The 22,350-nt window shown below is 43.3% G+C and overlaps 1 protein-coding gene and 1 long non-coding RNA gene across 2 annotated transcripts; one reads left to right on the top strand and one right to left on the bottom strand.

Moving 5' to 3' along the window:
- The first annotated feature begins 373 nt into the window (after positions 1-373).
- Positions 374-10,179, top strand: LOC128894796 (uncharacterized). The gene is made up of 2 exons (XR_008461626.1): positions 374-7,409; positions 7,449-10,179. It is a non-coding gene; the product is annotated as an uncharacterized LOC128894796 (long non-coding RNA).
- LOC128894768 (protein snail) lies at positions 9,937-21,628 on the bottom strand. Its single transcript, XM_054156751.1, has 3 exons — positions 21,294-21,628; positions 11,822-12,473; positions 9,937-11,051 (listed from the first exon to the last, which is right to left on the bottom strand). Exons 1-3 carry the CDS (start codon positions 21,613-21,615, stop codon positions 10,409-10,411), a joined length of 1,617 nt encoding a protein of 538 aa, XP_054012726.1. The 5' UTR covers positions 21,616-21,628; the 3' UTR covers positions 9,937-10,408.
- Positions 21,629-22,350: the final 722 nt, after the last annotated feature.

Genomic DNA, 22,350 nt, shown 5'->3' with positions numbered 1-22,350 from the left:
TATAGAATTTGTGAAAGGAAGAGAAAGATGATTCTAGGTTCTAAAATGTGACGAAAATCAAGAATATCAAAATTGCGTTCGGAGCTTTGGATTCGAGTTATTAATTGTTGAAAGCGCGCGTGGAAGATGTTGGGGCGTGGTACGTCAGCTGACAGTGAAGTCCCAGCAATAGCATATGTTCTTTGTTTCTGGCAAAACGAAATCTCTAATCACATTTTGTCATACTTAACTTTCGTCTCATTTTAGTATCCAAAATCACCTCTTAAAATTTCAACTACTTTAAACATTTTATACAGTAAGATGTATGTCGCTCATCGAGTTTTGGTATAGATAAGAACAATTCGAATTATTGTTCTTATCTAGTTGTTAGATTATTGTGTAGCAGACTGCCATTCGAATGTGTGTTTTATAACAGTGTCTTATTATATAGCGTAGATTAGGCACTCGTTCATCCCTTCTCCTTTATTTCTTCACTTTCAAGCGTGACTGAAGTTGGAACGAGATCATTTGGCTGCTCAATGGGATTAGAGATGGGCAATATTTTACATTAATTTTCGTTTATAATTCAAATTGTTTAAAAAGCTATTTTTATCTAGCTAAGAATTAGATTGTCCCCCATTTGAAGACCTTAGTATTTAGTTACAGTGTATGAATATGTTAGAGATTAAGTTTCAATCACTTGTTAGCTGCAACTAGTCTTTATTTAAATTAAAAAAAAAAACACTTTGCGTTGCCTTGAGCAGCCAGTCGATTCTCTTCCAGCGATAACAAATGTTCCCATGGTGTTCGTTGCATCGGTCTGACGGCAAGGTTCACTTAACATCACTTTTCTCCCAAATTCCCATCAACTCTGCAGATTAGGCGAAGATATCGAGACTACAGCAGAAGATCGAGATAGTCGTGGCTCCCTATATTTAGCAAGACTACTCATTCGTCGACGAAATCACAGATTCTTTTTTATATGAAACAATTACACGTAAAGACTTACGAACATGTAATTTAGAATTGCACTGAGAACTGTTTCGGGACTATGTGTTTATTTTGTCGAAAATAATCAGCATCCTTAGGAGGAAATTTTTGTTAATATATTTTTTAAGAAACAGAGGAGTTTTACACATTAAATTTAGTTCACTTATTTTTCTTTGTATCTCATGAGAATTGTTCACTTCAGTTTTGGTTATTTGAGAATCATCAAGCCAAAGAATCGCACCGTTATTATTAATTTTCGCATATGTAAACCTTCCCTTTGTTGGAAAATACTTTCGATAAACAGCACTCATAAAGCCAGACCAGTCACGTTCATAAATTACATTTTCGTGAGCCTCGTGGATGATTCGATCATCGACTCGGTAGTCTTGCTAACCGGGAGCGATCAGAAGCGTTCGAAAGAGCGAAGTTCAGGCGAAGTCGAGGGTTCGCGGCGATAGGGCGAACTATTGTATAGTCTTTGGTCGAGAGAATCCCCCATCGAGGAATAGATCGCTTGCAAGAGACGCGAATTATTTTTTTTCCGAGCGATTCGTTGTCGTTTACGCTGGCGCATTCGAAAGAGGCGTCGTATCGGAAATCGAGGAAGCTCGTCGAGAGATTTCCAATTAAAATTAATTGCCCTTCCCGTGGGCATCCGGAAGTTTCATCGACGATCGTGCGTCATACGCAGGTCGACGAAAAACGCGATTCCCAATTGGACCGCCGATTATCGGAATCCGATCAATCCAAGCGTGTTGTGTAAACGGAAATAACACGTGGGCTGCGGAGAATTTCGAAGGGATCTCAATCAGCTTGATCGCTAGGGATTATGAAAACTGGCCGGGTGGTATGGGTCAGTCGATGGAGAACGATTCCACTCCGATTTTCTTCAAACAATTTCACCTGCTATTTGTTTAGACTAGATGGAAAGAAGTTCGTATTTCTTCTGTCGTAGAATCAAAGTGAAACCTCCTATTCATAATGAACTACTTTGGTTATATTTTGTAGCCCTCGCTATTATTATTGCAAGCATTTTTATTTCAATTATCAATACCTAAAGCACGGTAAAGAACGTTTTTACATAAAAGAAACAATGAGGCAAACTCCAACCAGAGGAGTCTTGAATAATAAGAGTTGTTGGGTTAATATTTGATCGAATATTTGAGCGAATACGAAATTTTAGAAATATATGGGACATCACCGACTCGACGAGCTTGTTGATCGATTTCCAATCACGTGGATCGTTGTTCGAACGCAAAGTTTGAAGGTGATTGAAAGTAGACGCGGCGAAGGTACCAGCCGCGGACAGAAATGCGCGAAAGTGCACAGACGCTCGAGAAATGAGCAGAAGGAATCAAGCGCGGACAGTCGAGGAGACACGAAGGCTGGAAACAGCAACAGTTGCGTCCAACGATTAGCACAAACACTGATAATATAGTCTGTGGAACTAACATAGCAGGCCTGGTTACTATTACTAAATTCAATTTAAAAATTGCTAAGTTTGACACTCTTGCTTCTAACGTTATCAGTGCTATTAAAAAATACGTTTTTGTGTATTGAAACAGTAGAGAATAACTGAAGAGGACTAAACGAGTCGTGTACAGATCGAGAAGCCAACCGAAGGCACATGTGCCACGAGTTATGCGTAAACGAACGTTCGCCAAGGTTCGAGCACATGTGTCCTCAACTGTTTTGACTCATTAGTCTGTATTTGACTAACGATTATCGATATAATTATTCTTGAACATATCCTCTCGTATAAACTCAGTATAATCTCTGTTTCAATCATGTAGCAATACGTGGCTTCCATATATTATTACTTTTCCAATTTGTTATTTAATTAAGCAAAAGTATGATGAGTCATAAAAGCCCCCAAATGTATATACCTAATATTTTCTTTGCGTTGAATCTCTCCCCTCAATAAGAATAATATTATTTAATTAAAAGAACTCTATATTTGTTCCATAACGCACTATATATCCGTGTGATCGATCCTCTTGGACAAAGATTTTCATTTTAAAACAAGGTTTAGCGATCCAAGGGGACTTTTACGGAATAATCAATCGACGCAACGTTTCTGTTGCTGTTTCAGCGAACGGAGAATCATGGCTCTGACCAATTGGACAGCTCCGACGTAAACATTTCGAGCAAGAAGTTATGTCGACAGGTAAGCGAGCACGATGAACGGCCGCTTAATTAGAGGAAGATTAGATTAGTTACGAGTTACGAGAGTAATAGATCTAACGTACGTGGTTGTGTCCGCGCGGTTAAGTGTCAAGTGTCTCCTTACGTGTACTTACTAGGAAGGTCTTTATACATATGCTTACGTTTATACATGCGTACCTGTGTATGTACAGAATATATATATATCGTTCAAGATACACGCGTCTTCGACTAGGTAAGACGAGTGAACTCGTCCCCGAGAAGGATTGGCTGCAGAGGGAAGTTCGTACTTTTGTTAAAATATCGTTTTCGTTAAGGCTTCTCTGGAAATCTCGTTTTCGACTCGAAGTTCAACATTTTTAGGAGGGTTGGATCAGTTTATCGAGATAGAGAGGATGTTAGGGTGTATATTTAGGGTCATTAAAACACTAAAGGGACTCAAACGCTGGTAGTGGAGAAATGAGTCAACCAAATAGCGCTTGTCCGCAAGGTTGATGCGCAGGAGACTATTTGGTACACGACTGCTACACGATACAAATCGTAAGACGTGTGCACTTTTGTCAAGTGCGAAACCTTCTTTGCACACGTACTTCCACAACTACTTGACTAAATAACACGTTTGTCAACATAATAAAAAAATAGAACTACCGAATTTCTGCCACGTTTTTGCATCTGTGATTCACATCGTGCAGCAATTGAGGGCAAACTGGTGTCCGACCCATGTATTCGAAATTAGGTGTCGCTGGCTCCACGCTGATGGGATGGGAAAAAAGCTTTTTAATTATTTGGAGAATTGGGGAACAGGTTCGTTTCGAACGTTAATAATGCCGCGAAGTTGGGACGAACGTGGAATGGTCTCGGTGGCTGGTCAGTTAGAGCACTTTAATTGTCCGTGGGGCTTCCTAGCGAATGGGCGCAATTCCTGGTAACGAACTCTGATCGCAACCAGTGATGCCACTTCTGCGAATATTTGCATTTGCTTCGAATCGTTTTCCCTTCGTCGACCGATTTAATTGGGAATCAACAGCTTGTCCAACTGAGTTCCAATCGAAAGACACTATGAAGGCAGTCTGACAATTTCAGATTTAAAAAAAAAAAACGGTTTTTAGGGATATTTTCATAAAAATTTTAGGATTTAAGGAATTGTTCTGAAAAGATTGGAGAAATTCGAAGAATTGGGAATGATACAGGATTTCAAATTGAAATTTCTTTGTCAGTGTTGGGTAAGCACTAAGTGGACCAACCTTTAGAGAGGGATGTTCCTACTAATTTTCTTTTTTGACACAGCTATTTCTTTTTATTAAAAGAAATTATCGACCTCAAGGTACCAGACTGCCATCTTTATAAGTAACAACCTCAAAATACAATTAGAGGACTCGTTTCCAGCTGTATTAACTTTCGAGTCACCCCAGTTAAAAGTCAATTGCCAATTGAACGAATCTAATTGTCTCAAATTTATAAAAAAAAAATGACGATCGCACACGAATTATTATTTGTTTTTAATAAAAATACATTGGAATCGATTCGATAATTGTCCCTGGATGTAGCTGGAGAAGCTCAAGTCGTGAAACGAAATTTCCAGACAGGTTTCCGAGCTTTTTAAGCCCGCCTTCTCTCTCCGTCTTTCTCATACCGCGAAAATTACAATCTACGCGTACCAATATATTTGGCGTGTGTATAAGAATGTGTTAGTAGTACGTGTACGCTATGAGTATTTCCGGAAGTTCAATTATATCGACTGTACACGCGAGACTAGTATAATAAAGCAGCCTTATCGTGCACCTGGATGCGGCGTTCCATTTGTTTTCTCCTGCTGATCGCGGAAAACGGAAATTGCACGTGTTTTCGTTAATATTCTTCGATGTGATAACCGATCGTTGTAGTCGGTCGTTGTATCAGCACAATAATAACCTCCGCTAATAAATGCAGTAACGAAATTTATATTACCTTACCATCAGTGATAATAATAATAATAACGTGAATAATAATAATAAGATGAAGATAATTAGATTGTGGATATTATGCATTTATAGTGTACGTTAACACTGTAACCCAAATTACGGCTTACGAAAAAATGATATAATAGAGCCCATTCAGAAATTCTAATTATGGAATTATTATCATACGCAAATTTAACCTCTTGAAGGACGAATTTTAAACGGACCTTTTTTCGTCTTAGTGGAATACGAAGTTTTTCAAAGAATAATTTGTAGAAATTCAAATTTCTAGTGATTTGTCCAATTGTTTATGAGTGCGTGACTTCACAATCACGTGCGGATACAGATGATTAATACAGAGAAACTATGCAAACCACGCGTAGAATATATAATACACAAGTCAATATAATAATATTAATATTTCACACATTTTGCACATGTGTATATATTCTACTCAAGTTTAGCCTACGTTTCTCGTACCTTTATACTCTATAAATGAACAAGATCCACAGACCTATTAACGATGGTGTCGCGAGGCACCAAGGTGAACCGATATAAGGATAAATAAAGTACACAACGTGTTAATAATAATAATAATAATAATAAATATAATAAATACCGATGACAGTAATAAATTACGATGATGCTGCAACCATTATTAATGATAATAATAATAATACTGACAACAATTCGCAAATAAAGGAAATTAAATACTGTACAAGGTTGTAAAATTTTAAGAACAATGAATCCGTAGCTAAGAACCGAGACAGAGCGGTCGGTGGTAGTGGTGTTCTCAAAAACGAAGTGAACGAACCGGTAGGGGGTGGCGTAGTCGATCGATCCGCAGACGAAAAGCATCCAGGGGTCGCTTCGATTCGCCACCCACCCTCGATTCGTGATCATAGGCCGTTTACCAGTGTTGAAGCATGCTTACGATTACCCAGCTATCGATAATCGTGATTAATCGATAATCATGATCGCCCAATCGACAAATAATGGAAAACGATTCACTCTGAAATAGTACAATTCACCACTGTATGATTTTCATGATAAAAATGTATTAATTTACGCCATCCAAAGTCCATACCGATCAATCGGACAATCGTGACTGATTAATGCAAAAGTAATCGCTGCCCAACACTGCCGTATAGTAAATTAACAGACACGCGTCAAACGGTGCACTTCGTTTGTTTGTTTCTACGTTGTTTTACCTTCTTGTTCGTTATTTTTATTTTTCGTTCTACTCCCCTATCAACGTTTCTTGTTCTCTTTCGCACGCACACTCTCTCTCTTTCTCTTTCTACCCATGCCGACTAACTAATTTATTCGTTAATCAATTAATGAATTAATTAATATTGCTTAGGGTTTTATTGCTCTACGTACGTACGCGACAGTGCTATCGCACACAACGCGAAGAAAACTCGTGAAACAAACGTCACCAATGACAGGACCGGGATAAGCCGTTTTGGGATCGTTTCGCTCACCGCGGTCCAATCGCGCGGGACTTGCGCAAGGATCCTGCGCGCGTTCGGTTATTTTTTTCTCGTTTTCTTGCACACTTCTTCTCCTTTCTTTTTTTTTTTTTGTTCTTTTCTTTATATATATGTCTGTTATTTTGGCGGTGAGGTCGGCTACTCTGTACATGCAACACGGTAATTATTTGTCGGCAATAATTATTATAAAAGGACTTGTCGGATCGTCGCGTCCAGCTCTCCGCAAAATGACGACCAATCCGTGCTCTTTCTCTGGCCTTGTTCTCGATTCGCGACTCGTTGCAGCCACTTTTTTTTTCTTTCTTTCTTTTATTAGCCTAATACAGCGTTTCCCAAACTCTTATAATCGTGGTAATTTTTTATTTGAACAATATATTTATGGTATGGTTACCTGCTGTTGTGGTTTGTTGGGGTTCGACCGAGATTTGATTCTTGTGACAACATTGGGGGGCTGCACTTTACTTGTTTGCACTTTCGTGTTTTTTTTCTTTGTGTTTATTTTGTAAACAGCTTGTATGCATAGGTTGCAAAATGGAGTAAATAAAATAAAAACTTGCAAATAGGTTTGAAAAACGCTGCTCTAATGCATGATTTCCAAATATTCGTAATAACCTAATCGTTGCTTTTTGAATTGGTCGAACAGAGGTCGTGTTCTTGAGCGGGATTTTGGTGTCTCTTACACGTCGTTGTCTGGAAATATATTTTCGTTGGTTATCGTGCCCTTCGACGGACCAATTTTGTACTAACATTATGGCACAATCACGAAGATCGAATTTTAACCCACTCGGTGCTGTAGACGTTTATAATGTTTCCAGTGTTTCGAAAAACCATCCTAAATTCGTAGTAGGTATTATTTATTGCATTCCATGTATTTATCTACGCACAGATGAAATGTATTAGATAGCTCCAACCGAGTATTCAGAATATTTTATTTTCTATTCGAACATGGACTAGAAAATCATTGGTGTCTCAGCGAACGTCTTAACACCGAAAGAGTTAAACACGACTCAGTTTCACTAAAAAATTCACAACCAAAAATGTGGCGTGTTCTACTTGGTTCCAAAGTCTTATTCGTTAGAAAAAATATATTTGAAAATAGGAGCGCCACTGGGTTACTACAGAGCGAGTAATATGCTTATGCGATTAAATTTTGCACTATTTGATACGAATTCTGAACTTCTTCGCTATAACATATAACCACATTCACTTAAAGCATTTTCAAGTATTGTCTAACTAAGATTCGTTGTATAATTCTCCAAAGATTAGGCAAACGAGTATTGTAAACGTTGAAGCGACAAGAAAGATTAATTTATCTCTTGGTTGAGCTCCGACTAGAATCATCGCGAAGCATCATCAATTAACACATACTTATGGCTTCCTTTTGCTTCTAAATCTTCACTTTTAATATTCTATATCAACATCCACAATTTACATTCTATGCAAGTAAACGTAAACGTTAAACGATCGGCTCTAAACGTTTATAAAGAAGTGAAAGTCAACGAAGTCGACGAAACGCTGCTAGCGCCATTTTGGAGCACGGATCACGACAAAATGGAAGAGCGTGGTGGCGTGACGATCGAGAAAGTTCGATGCCGAAGCGAATCATCGTTATCCATCACGTTAAACTTCGATGTTCGCCTCTAAATGTATACTTATATAATTCGTTGTGTCGAAATATTGCTTTTGACCGTACGGCGTCGTCATTATTACTTTTTTTTTTATGTTAATTATTCCCTTACTCGTTATATTGCTTCTATAAAATATGTGTATAACAATGTTACGCATTCATTAATCGAATCTGCTCTAAATATACGTGTACGCGCGCGTGTATGTGTGTATGACTGTTCGTCCTACGTGTCGGTTTCTGTTCGTGTGTGGGTGGTACGTGTACGCGTCTTGAATTTTCCTTTTTGCATTGGAGCTCTCATGCGACCAACCGTGTAACGCCACTGGAGAAGAAAAAAGAAAATAAATGGAGGAAAAGGAAAATTCTTGTTGATGAGCTATATGGGTATGAGTCAGGGATGACCCATGAAACAGAAAGATGATATTTTCTGTTTGAAATATTGTCTTGGTGAAAATTATGAAGCTTTGGTAAATATTCGTAATGGGTACAATGTGGATTACAATGTGAATTTTACTGAGAAGAGGGTGGCCAGAGGAGCCATCTTGATTTCATATGGCTTCTTGACTTAGATTTTTCTCAAGGAAAATTTAATTTAAGGTGTCATGATTATCAATCAACATAAAATCATCTAAAGAGTGATTTATATATCAACAGAGCTTCCCAATAATTTTCAGTAAAAATAAGAAAAACAATACCCAATAAAAATGAGTACCTCTTTATAAGAAACTCCCCACTTGCACCACCATCCACGATCCCCACTCCTTTCAGACTGATATCTTGAATTTCACAGACCCTCATTTAGAATGGCAAGATTCAGACCACACCTTTCATAACTCCTACCTTCACCTGGCTATCAACTTAGAGGTCAACGCCTCCAGAACTCTCGCTCACCCATCATACTTTCCTAAATGATAAAACTCTCAAAAACCAGAAGACCAAGATGGCGTTACACGCGTAAGCAGCATGCAGTCTCACCAAAAGGACGCACAGACCTGGACCGAGGGCTCCGATCGATGGGGACGTCGATCGTCCGCGAATCGACCCCTGGTCGAGTATAATTTGGCTCGACTTGGAGCCATCGAAGAGGAACATGCAAGGGGGTCGTCGTGTCTCCTTCAAGAGACAGCTGTTCGAAGGCGTTTGGGAAGAGGGACGAAGCCCACTGGTCAGGATTGCGCGTCCCAGCCTGGAAGATCGATCTCTGGACGGGATTCGATTCCCCCAAGTAAACTTTAGGCGGACTGTAATCCACGATTACGATGCAAGTGATCAGTGATCGGGATTAACGATCGATAATGGGTAACCATGAGTAATTAATGAATACTCAGACAGGATCGCTTCTGAAGAGGTGTATCGATCGCTGATCGAACCGATGACCGTGTGTGACGATTACAAAAGTAATCGTTGTCCTTGGATGAGACAGAATCGAAAACCGACTGGAGATCACGTCCCCTAGCACGTCGTTATTGTACCTCGAGTCCGTCATCGCGGTGAATATCCCCCATTGCTCTCTTTCATCCATGGAGAGTTAATATTAGTTTACTTCTTTCGTTTAGGCAGCTAAGTATTAATAAATAGTGTCTCCGTAACTAGCTCGCGACTAGAACCGTACGCGCTAGTAAATATACTATATATATATAATAATAATATAATATATATAATATAATAATATAATATCATAATGTAATAGGTATAATCGACTAGAGTGACTAGACTGCAGTGTGGACGTCACCGTTCGACGTGTTCCTTATTTTTTTTTTTGTTCTCGTTACACTCTCGTTTTGCGTATTTTGTTCATCATCTTCGTCGTCAATTTTTTTTTTAATCTTTTGTAAGACTTAAACATTACTGGACGTTTTTATTAATGTTAGACATTATTTAAGAAACCGATACCTCCTCCTCTCTCTCTCTCTCTCTCTCTCTCTCTCTCTCTCTCTCTCTCTTCTCATCGTCGTTCCTCGTCTACCATTTGTCTTATCTTACCGGTTAACACCTCTCTACCTACTCCCATTCTCTACTGGCACTTTTCTACTTAAAACCTACTGCAAACCTTTTTTTCTCTCCCTTTCCCTCTCAGTTTTCGCATCATCCACCATCGCCAAATCCCGTCCCGTCCCCGGTTAGCCTGGCGTCGCCGGGAACGACCGCTAGCTCTCCCTAATCATCTCGGCGAGGGCGTCGGGACGCCTGGTCGTCGTCTTCGCGTCGTCGAAGCGCTGCTACAAATCGCGGTTTCCTGACTGCTGGTGGGGCGTCGCGTTGTTGGCGACAACAGCGACTGGTTGCTGCTGAGGCGTCTCGTCGTCGCGCAGACAGGCGGACTCCAGGTGCTTGTTCAGGTAGGACTTGAGCGCGAAGGTCTTGTGGCAACGGGAGCACTCGTAGTTCTTGTCGGCCGAGTGGGTCTGCATGTGGGCGCGCAGATTCGAGCGATCGGCGAACGCTTTGCCGCAGTGCGCGCAGCCGTAAGGCTTCTCGCCCGTGTGGCTCCTCAGGTGACCTTGGAGCAGCCAAGGCCGCGAGAACATCTTGCCGCAGACCCCGCAACTGTGGGCTAGTTTGTGGGTGAGCACGTGCATCGCCAGGGCGGGCATGCTGACGTACGCCTTCCCGCAGTGGATGCACTTCTTCGCCGATTGAGAGTCGAGGCTGCGGTGCGTTTGCTTGTGTCTGGACAGGTTCGACGAGGTGGCATACTGCTTGCCGCACTCGGTGCAGGTGAACTTGGGCCTGTCGGGCTGGGTGGCCTCCTTCTCGGGCACCGCGGCGCCGTTCGTGCTGCTGCTGCGACGCTTCGACCGGCCATCGGACACGAAGAACGCCTCGTACGTGTAGGCGACCGTCTTCGTGCTGCCGTTGGCGCTGTTGGACAGGGAGAATGGTGATTGGTTGGTGGAGTTGTTGGAATAGTGTTTGTTCGGGGGGATAAAATGGGTTGGTGGTTTAGGGGGAGGGGAGAGAAGTCGTTCAAGGGTGGTCAGATTGAGAATGGAAGCTAAGAAGTCGATTCGTACAGTAGTTGGACTAGATATGCTAGGTATACAGGTTTACATTATACAATTGTATACAATTGTTTATACAATTGTTTATACAATTGTGTATACAATTTTACATTGTATAACCCCTATCCTCAATCTAAACACACTGGATACATTTCCTATCCTTGAACACAGAGGATAGACGTCCGTTTCAAGGATTATTCTTGATAACACAAAGAAAACTCTACGATCAACCGGAAACTATCATTCCTGAAAGAAGTACAGCTTTCTTCCCTATATATCCACTATCTACAAAATCCCTTCATTTAAAAAAATCCCCTTTCCCTTCCACCTCAACCTCACCCCATACGAGACACCCTCATTCACCCTCACCAAAGAAAGCCTCGTACACCTATCCACTATTTGAACTACATATCAACGCATCATCGATCGCTACCAAACAAGACACCCCCGACAACCGATCCCACACAAAAGCAGTCCTGCGACGTCGAACTGCGTACTCATTCATCCATCGCACCTTTCCATACGTCTCTCTCCCCTGGTCGCAATCAGCGTGCAAGGACCCCTCCCTCCTTTAACACCAGCAATCCCGTTTATCGTCGAATCGACGATTCCGTCGTGCTCGATACTCACCCGTCCCTGCCGCTGGCGTTGTTCGCGTTGGCCTCGGCAGTGGCCGGCGATTGGGGTTGCTGGGACTGCTCCTGTTGTCGCAACTGACTATTCTGGGAGCTGGGCACGGGGACCAACACAGATACAGGTATGGGCTGGGCGGTAGGCACCGATTGCAGCTGCGCCGACTGCAGCTGACTAGCCGCCGCGACGCTCGGGGCTGTTTGCTGAGGCGGCGGCGGCGGCGGTGACAAAGTGTGAATGAACACCGAGTGCGTGGGCGCAGCTGGGGACGCGCTGAGGTCGAGGATCGCCTGGGCTGCCGACAAGTCCTCTTCGGCTGCTGTACGGATCTCCGAGGTCGGCTGGAGGCTGTAAGGCCGATAGATGTCCTTCTTCTTGGGCGGTAGAGAGAGCGCCGTGCCCGTGCTGGTAAAGCACATGGACAGGCTCTTCCTGGGCGGCAGGGTCAACGACGCGGAGGACGAGGGCGTCGTCGTCGGGGCTTGGTGTTGCTGGTGTAGGCTGGAACTGTTCACCACCGCTGGCAACTCTTGGGGCGCAGCTGGCGGGGGCGGCGACGGTACCACCGGCTGGGCCAGCTCCGCTGCCGAGCGCAGGGTCGCGTACTTCGGTGGCTCCTCGTGGTTGATCCATGACTCGTGCGTGTAACCTGCACAGAAATGACGTGGTTCGGTTAGGGGGTGATTTTTTAAGGGCTTAGGTTCATGTTTATATGAAATTTTGGATGTGTTCAGGGAGTGAGAAGTATTCAGGGCAGTTTGATCCAACCTCCCTTGGAAGTAACATTTAATCAGCGCTATTTCACAGACGTATCCCAACCACAATTTCAGAAAATAGAAAGGAGGAATTGAATTTCTCCAAAGACCCCTTAATTGCGCGTCAGGTCGCAGGACGTCGGGGAAATTAATATCGCGGTTCGCTCCGATTCGCTGTGTGTCGCATTCCGAACAATCGTCGACAGGATCGACGGAAACAATGGCCAGCTGAGCCGCGGAACCGACGGCCCCTTAATTATCCTCGAGTATTCTCTCAAGCGGAACGGAACGCTGAGGCGACGAAAATTAAAGGGCCAACCGATACCATAACATTTCTTCCCTCCCCGTCCGATGGCGGAACCGGCTGGCTGGGTCTCCGGTCTCTCGCCATGAATATTTCAGTTCGTGAATCACACGGAACCGGTGCGCCCGTTTCATTTCCTGGTGATGGAGCACGCCAGCTGGTCCCCACCATGTGCCACTGTTAACGAGAAACCGACTCAGACAAGGGGTAAGAAGGTTTCTATACAGTATCGCATGGGGGGTATCTGTTGCGCGCTCGGAACAAGTACTTCCGCCATACTCGCGATGTCGTCGAAGTTTGTCAATGCGTGAGTACGGGGGTTATTGATGAAAACGGTGCTGATGGATACTGAGAATTAATTGGTAGTTGGTCTCCGCAATATTGGTTGCTCAAGGAGCCCTCGCAAACTCAATCCAACGCGTTCTAACGCTTCGTTTTATTTTTACCCTTTCTCTGGACAAACGGTGTTGATACCATGCAATAATTAAGGTAGAAGTTGAACTCTTATCCTAACAAATGTTACCTTACTTAAATTAGTCTCCACAATACATCAGTCCAAGAAGTCTGCAAACCCATCCCAACATCCTCCAACCCTTTCTTTTCTTTCGACCCTCCCCTTGCACAAACGTTCTCAAAGCTCCTCGACTCAGAATTCCAACTTCGCGTCGCGAGAAACTAACCACGCAACCGTTCCCACTTTTTCGTTTTTTCTTTTTTTTTTATTGCCGCTGTCCACGCGACAGGACACGCGACAGTTAGCCTTCGATGGCACACGTTGCCCTCCACCGGATGCGATCGATACGGCCGCTCTGCGACAATGTAACGCGACATTCGCATTGTTGCGAACCGGGCCCGAACGAGGGAGTGCAGAAATTGCCTACCTCCAACCACCCCTCCGCCACTTTCCTTCCTCTACCCTTGGCCGCCCCCCTCTGTGCTCTCTGTCAGCTGTGCTTCTTTCCACGAGAACGCGTCTCCGCGAAACAACGCGGGACGGAAGTCTTCTTGTTGTTTCTGTGCTCCCCAACCGAGATGGCGGGAGCTCCAATCGATAAAACGTGTCGAGACGTACGGGCGGAAACTCCCTTATCCGAACTACGGTAGGATGACGTACAGGAGGGTTTGGGGATGTTTATCCAACAGTGGTAAATATTTTAGGAGGTGATTCTACAGGTCGAGGCTAGGCAAAAAGTGAGGAACGATGGGTTTATTGTTTGAATTAGGAGGAAGGTTTTGAGACACTGTGTTTTCGGGAAAGGAAATACTTTTGATGGAACCCTGATTAGGTTTAGTCCTGGCAGTATAGAGTTAAGAAAAGACACCGCATTAGGAGACCAAACATTAAGAGCTGGTCGTGATTTTTTTTCACAGAGAAGAATGTACTTGATTTTTGTTTAACTTTGGAAATATTATAAGTATCCTGTAAGATACATTTGATAATTTTTTCAATTCATTTCAGACAGGAATGTTTGAGAGATCACTTGTTCTCTATAGGAAGCTTTCATCCTAAAATATTCTCAAAATTAAAAGACTTTACATAAATTCACCTCTGTAAAAAAATATCCTGAGAAACACTTAATACTTAGGTAACCAATGACATCTGTCAATCTCGTGACCACGTAATCGTGTTATATCATTCAGAAATTGAATTATGAATCTGTATTCATAATTTTAGAGGTTGCTTCGGTATTATATTATTGTACGTATAAAATCATCTGGAATCCAATATAAAAAATCCCTGTGAAGTTCTCTAAACATATTTTGCAGCTATTTATAGTACATCGTAAGCAACAGTTTTGTTTCACAATATAATACCATATCATGCGCAATAGTCATTGTAAAACTGATTGAGAATATAATAAAAAGTTATAAGTATCTGTCACGAACATACAGATTGTGAATATTAATGCTGATGCAGTTAGACTCCATCATTGCAGGTGTTCATATTAGTTTGCCTAATTCCTCTATCTAGGAACTTTAGTTCCGCGACAGGAGTAACATGCCAAGCAACAACGTTACGACGCAAGCGTCGACCAACTGGTACAATCGCCGTCCGCAAAGCGGCGCGATTAATTTGCGCGGGTGTTCGCGACTAATTGCGTGTATCGCGCCATTAATCGCCCAACTTGATCCCTCGAGTCCTCGTCTGCAAGACAAAGTTCTCTATAAAGGCACGACAAGTCCCAAGCAAAATAAAATGGACTAGGTCTCACGGTGATTTGACTATGATATAAAAATTGATCACTTGCAAAAATGGAAATGCTTCAGAAAATAGATACAAAATTTTGTCTAATTGGGAGCTTGTAATCTAACCTTGAAATTGCTAAAAAGGGAGTTGAGTGGCCCCTCTGCTCTTACCTTGTCATTCATAAATCGTGAATGCTAGTTTAGTGTGTGAATCGCCAAATAAGTCCGTAGGTCTCATCTCAATTAAACATTGTATAACAGCCACCAATGGCTTCCAGGCGATCCAAACCCTTGCCTAAACTGTATATACATATATTAGGCACCTCTTAGGTCTCATCAGTGTCCTCAGACCCCAGCCTAAATTTTCTATACTTTAAGTACCTCTTAAGTCTCCATCAGTGTCTCTTAAGTGTCGCAAACCCCTATTTAAATTATACAAAAATCGAGTACTCCTGAGATTTCATCTCTCCATCAGCACAACTCTCGAACCTCATCCACCAACGTCATTCCACCAACCAGAAGACCACCTAACCCAGACCTAAACCTCTATGACGTCAAGACGACCGTGTGTATATGCGCCAGTATTTGTACAGTTTATCGCGATGAAGCTCGATCAGGACCCCCCGTTGTCCTGGAGGACGGACATCCGTTTTCTGGTGACACGGGGATCGGATGATCGCGACGATCATCGAACAGAACGAAACCGGTTCGACGAATCGCTACGGGGGAGATGTTCCCTCGGATCGGTTGTCCACGAAGGGAGTGGTAGGGGTTGACGCGTGACAGCAATAAATCAGGAAACTGTGCTGACGATCGATCAACCGACGCGCATCTATTATTGGCTGAAATAAAAGATAGTCAACACAGAGGGAAAGGAGAGTGGCCGTGTCTGAAAGTGCATTTCATCAACGGGAGAAAGAGAGAGAGAAAGAGAGAGGAAGAGAGAGGGACTGAGAGAGGAGGTGGGTGGAGTGCGGTGAAAAGACAAAGGGGAGGGGACAGGGGTGAGGGTGAGAATCAATAATGTCGAATGAACGCTCTGCACGCTCCCACGAGTCTGTTGATTCTAGCCTTTCAAAGGGCGACGCTAAGGTCTTTTGCCATTGTTGTTCGCCAATCGTTTCGAACGACAGCGAACAGCGAGTCTGCGTGGAGCTTGTACCCGGGTATCAATAACCGAGGGACAAGTGCGACTTGCTACGAGGATAAATATTACCGTTTCCACTGTCTGGAGGGTTCCTGGTGCCCCGCTTTCAAGTGACAATTTTTACACTAAATTCGAGCCTTTCAAAAGGCAACGCTAAGATCTTTTGAGATTGTTTCTCGCGAATCGTTTCGAGGACAACGACGCGAGCAGAGCAGTAGAGTATCAATAAACGAGGGACAAGACCATTTCCACTGTTTGGTGGGTTCCTGCTGCCCCGCTTTCAAGTGACAGTTTATATTTACACCAAATTCGAACCTCTTAAAGTTTGACGATAAGGTCTACCGAGATTGTTGATCGCCAATCGTTTCGAACCACAACAAGCAGCAAGTTTGCGTGGAACTTGTACCCGAGTATCAATAAAATACCCGAGAGACAAGAGTGAATCGGTACAAAGATAAATATTACGTCATTTTTATTGGACAATTTTTACGCTAAATTGGAGCAAAGGAATCGTGTTCCACGTTATCGATGTTTATGATACGCGAAACAGCGTTGAAACAAAAATAAAAATCGTCAGGGAACCCGCTTCCAAGTAAACTGAACGTTCTGATCCTTTTCGCTGTGAGATTGATCGTGCTGATTTTCTCACTTGAAAGCGAACTTTACGGTGGATTGTTCGCAATCCATCGATGTTGTCACTTGAAAGCGGGGCTTGCTGTATATCTTCCGCGATCGATGGCACTGATTTTGTCACTCGGAGGCGGGACTTTCCAAATTTATTATTGCAATTCGAAGTAATTCGTCGAATTAGTCTAATTCTTGCGTCGAGGAAAACTTGTGAAGGAATATGTGTGTTCTTTTTTAACGGTAGAAAGTGTAATTACAGTTTTAATACGTGGCCCTGAATTTTTAATAAAAGAGGGGATCGCGGGCGCGTTGTTAATTAATTGAAAGAGCCACGTAGAAATAAAAATATTGGAGAGGATCAGCTGGGCGCGAAGAACAGACGGAACATTAAAGCGTTACGTGACCACGAGGAAAACGCAATTCGTTATTCATGATGGAATTACAGCAAAGGGAAGCCGTTTAATCGATGCCACGTCGTTGTTACATATTTTCGACCTGAATTCTGATCTCTCTGCGACGACTTCTACAAAACAGAATTATAGCATGCCTAAATTACACGTTCTTTGTGCACATCATTCATAAAATGATAATATATATCATAAAATGTGAAGAAATATGTATGCGCATTAATTCAAAAATATATAAAATATTGGCAATAGTATACATAGTATATCGTTTACATATTTTTTAATTATTTACACACCATTATCGCGTAAATATAAATTTGCATAAATATCTGCAGACCTAAAATAATAATAAGCTTGTAAAGGCTAATTGTAGCATAAAGAGTAAAACAAAAAAAGAATAAAAAATTAAAATAGAACATAAATAATACGCGTATACAATGAAAATAAAAATATTACAGCAAACGATTGTATCGAAGCCGATCGTATTCACGATTATTGAAAAAAAGCTTGAAAATTCCCCATCAATAAACACGTGTTTCAACAAGCACCCAGGATGATTCATACGTATTTATGTAAACGGCCCGATAAGAAGTATCGAACAAGTGCTTTAATTTTCATAAATTCCGCGGAGCTTCGCCCACGCTGCCGCAGAAGCGCACGTGTTACGTAACACTTCTCGCCATGTTAAGGACCCGACTTGTCAGGCGTTACAATCGATAACGAAATTCAATTAACAACAGCTCTCGTACGATTTTCGCAACAATTTAGTATGACGCGATTAGTTGAAATGCCGTGGTTACGTAACGCGAACCTTGGATTGGAAGACTCGGTAAAAGGGGTGGCTTTCTTCGCTATTTTTGTACATTCGATTGAAAACGTTTGTGTTTCTTGATTCTCTTCGATATTTAATTTATTATTTTAGTAGTTTATACAAATGGTAGAATGGAAGAAATATAATATGAGAACGGGTGAATATATACAATGCGAAAGGGGTTGAACTGGCAGAATCAAAAATTTTAAATAATTCTTTATTGAGAATATAGAATAATTCTACATTTTCTCAATTTTCCATCTATAAAAAGCGTGTCAAACAATCACTTACGTAATATTTCCTTTGAGTTAATAAGTTGTCGTGTGTATATCATGTACAATTACTTCACCAAAATTAATTATTCATACTCGACAAAATTCCCACAGCTTGACAGAACATAAATGAATATGTACACTACATTTCAAATCGGTGGGTCGAGTGCCCTACTCCCCAAAAAATTCTCAAATATCACCCAGTAATGGAGGCTCAATCTAACCAATCTTCTTAACTGTTGCGGGGAAGTAAATAAAAGAAGAGTGATATATTCAATTTCTTTGAACTCGACCATGGAACGGGGCACACGACTTCCGTGCTCATTGACATAAATCAACATGTGGAACGCATTCAACACGTACTCCAAATCTAGGCAATCTCGCATCGTAATTCAACGTGGGAACTGGAAGACGTATTATTTTTCAAATCATCGATTGATCATAGCAAATCATCCCCTGAGCCGTGCTAGTACGGTTCTCTACTAATAGTATTCCCTTTTTGAACTAGATTATCCAAAACTTATATTAGATCAAAGTAAATTATGTTTATTATTCTATATAGTTTCTCACTCACCAGTATTCTCATTTTCTGTCATACTTTACTTGTCATCAAAGTGCAGTGGAGCATTTTCCAACTGCATCAGCATTTCTCAACCTGATTTCAGCGAAATGGTTTTGCAAACTCTTGAATAAGTCATAACCCGATGAAGACATATTCGAAGAACAACGAAAGCGATCCATTCATTTACTTCCATCTGAATTAATCAGTGTTTGGATAATTCATGCTAATTCAAGTTAATCGCGTGTGGATCTCAGCCTTCGTTCACTCGTGTTTAATTAATTTTTGCCAGCTGTAGATCTGTCACACGTGGTCGAACGTTATCGTTGAAGGAAGACGCAAATTTCTTGTTGAGTTTTGTTTTCAATGCTGGCTGATATCGTTCCAATCGCTGGCAATAAACCTCCGTATCGATTGATCGGAATCCACTAGCTTGCAATAAATTATTCCTTCTGTATCCCTCTGAACAGAAAAATGAAACCTTTTCTGTTTCGTTCAACCTGTGAACTTTCTTGCCACGTTTTTCCTTTCGGAAAAAAGAAAAATAGTAGAAGTTTCGAGTAGGTGGGATTCAATTAAATTTTGCGGATTACACCAATGAATTTCTGTTAGCTTACTAACAGTATCGTGCATAAACTTTAAAGAAACAGTTTACCCAATTTTCAACGAAACGGAAACTTTCCAGATTTTCAGTTTTTTAAAGCAGTAATCGTTTAAAACGAGACTTTTGTTTTCGATTCATAAACGACAGGGCTGAAAGCGATTCTAAAAGAATCGCGAGCACCGCTGCTCTTTCGTAGGAACTTGACCCAAATGGGAGACGAAAGGATTTCTTGATGCATGATTTTCAAATTCCCCTTGAAATAGCGGACTTCAATCCCAAAGTAATCGTCATTTAAAATCGAATTTCCTAAAACACCTGCCAGCTATTTATTCTTATCTGGTAATTTAAGAACTAACGTAGGATATTAAAGATTCTAAACGTCTTGACTGGGAGTTTTGGATCATCAATATTTTATTTGTCTATTACTCACTTCATAGAGCACAAATTTTCTCCATTTTTGGAGACAATAGACAATTGGGCATCTAATACTTCAAGCCAATCATTTAGTAGCCTTCATCAAATCAATATCTTCATAAAATGTAAAATCTGAAGCTTACAAGCAATCTAATTAGCAAAAGCATTCAATTATCTATCAAAATAACACAACCCCTTGCCAACTCGTAGAACACTACACATTTTCTAAACCCTCCCAACACCCCCCCCCCCCCAAAAAAGCACCATCAAGAATTACCCAAAAAATAGATCTAGCATCAACAAACAAGCCAGAAAACCTATCTCTAGCACCCCTACCCCAAAACACCCCAGATCCACGACTCTCCAAAAGACGCCAATAAAATGGCGAGACTCTAATTGCATGCAACAGCCGCAACGTATTCGCGGTGGGGGGACGACGAGGTGGGGGAAACGAAACAAAACCGTCGAAAGCTGGAGCGTCGACTTCGAAATCTCCGCGTCCCCGTTTTCGCGGAGGCGCAGAGATTGCAAAACGTGCAAGCGGAAAGCAGTTCCAGGCGACGTACAGAAGAAAAAAAAAAACTCACGAACGCTTTGTTCGTCAAAGGAGCGTGACCTAAATGGGCCGAGAGATAGAAAGAAGGGATCATTCCTCCCCTTTCGCTTCGATCCACCCGAAAGATCCGCAGTAAAATCAACGATCGGCCCGACACACGACGGGTGTGCCGCTGTGCTGGTGTGCGTGCGACGCATGGCAGCAATCCGTCGCGCGATCGCCGCCGAAACGAGGAAAATCATTAACGCCCGCCAGAAAAGGAAGGACACGCGTTTATCCGCGACGATATTCCGCTGGATGAAGCTCCCGAGGGGCCTAAGGGGGGAGCCTTGTTATCGTCGACTACCGCAATTTCTCTATAGCACAGCCGATCGGCCAATCGGCGGGTGTGTCGCCCCCGTGGCTCGACGCATGGCCAGACTCCGCTTGGGCGAAGGTCGAATCTCCCTCGAGGGGTAAAAGTCCACTGGATATCTACTCCGACGTTTTCTTTTCGCGATAGCGCGGGATTAGTCGGAACTGGACAAACTAGGGCGTGGCACGAGATGCAAATAGAAGGGACCTTGACCACCCTCGATATTCGGGGTTGCAATTTCCTGTATTACGAGGAGATGCACGTGGAACTTTCTATTACGGTTAGGGAATGGAGAGGTTTTAGCCAGCGATTGTCTTATGCTTTCCGTTTGAGAGATTTCCACGCGGAAGAGCCTTGCTAGATCAAAGCGTGGAGGGAGCCTCGCTTTTGAGAGGGAAGCTATCAGGCACCAGGCATCAGGGGTTCGAGAGATTAAGGTGTCGTGTCGGTTGGTCGATATCGCGTACTCACCATGATAGTAGAGAGCACCGGAGGCGTTGAGCGGTGGCGGACTGGGTGCAGTTGCACCTGCGGTAGGACTGTGAGGTCCCCAACAGGTCTGCTGATGGTCGACCTGTCTGCTGTCGGTGTCCCCGACGACGTCGATCTCCTCGTCCTCCGGTTCATGCCTGTGCTGCCTCTTCTCCAAGGAGGCACTCGTCTGAATCTCATGGTTCTCCTGCGTGTGTTCCTGCACGAGACCCGTGGGATCGGCCTGCTCCTCCTGCGGGTCCTCGACGCGATCCGGCCACGGATAGGCCTTCCATTTCTTGGCCATGAGGCACCGCGGCATGCTGGCGCAGTTGTCCCGTAGCCTTGCCGCGAACCACCTCGTCCCGATCACCAACGATCACCAGGAGCCGATCGCACGGCGATCTCGACGAAGTATCCCTGTCACGAAACGCCGCCTCTGGCGTCGCTGCTACACCACCACCGACACCCTCACCAACCGCACCAAACGCAGCACCACCGTACCGATCGACGATCTCGAGGACGTTGACTACCGCGACGCCTAGACCGCCGCCGGCACCACTGTCGCCGGTGTGGCCCCCGAGTTGCCCGTTCCGCCAGCCGTCGACGACGTCGTACGCGATCACGCGACGCCGTCGTCTCCGTCGCCGCCGTCCGTCGCCCAGCAGCGCCGTGCGTATCTGTAGCCTGTTCACCTCCCTGACGATCAGGGTGTCCGTGGACGGTGCCTGCCGCGGCTTCCTCTTCGTCCTTCCTTGCTCACGTTGGGGCGTGATCTGCAGCCTCGTCATCGGCACGGCGAGGGCAGCTCCTTCGTAGGATGCACCACCACCATGCCAGCCTGTTCGCGCGATAGAGACACCTCCTCGACTTTTCCGGCCTCGCCCCTCGTGATTATTACCCCGCACGCTCGACTACTACTAGAAACTACTCTACTACTGCTGGAGGGGCTACTAACTGTCTCGTATCGTCGCCTTTCTCTTCCTTTTCGGACGCGGTTGCTCGTGGTCTGCTCGCTCGTTTCTTCGATCCTCCACCACGTAACGTTCCTCACGCG

The sequence above is a fragment of the Hylaeus anthracinus genome, unplaced genomic scaffold (genome assembly GCF_026225885.1).
Source record: "Hylaeus anthracinus isolate JK02 unplaced genomic scaffold, UHH_iyHylAnth1.0_haploid 4, whole genome shotgun sequence".
NCBI lineage: Eukaryota > Metazoa > Arthropoda > Insecta > Hymenoptera > Colletidae > Hylaeus > Hylaeus anthracinus.
The sequence above is the reverse complement of the archived record's forward strand: the minus strand, read 5'-3'. Positions and strand labels throughout refer to the sequence as shown.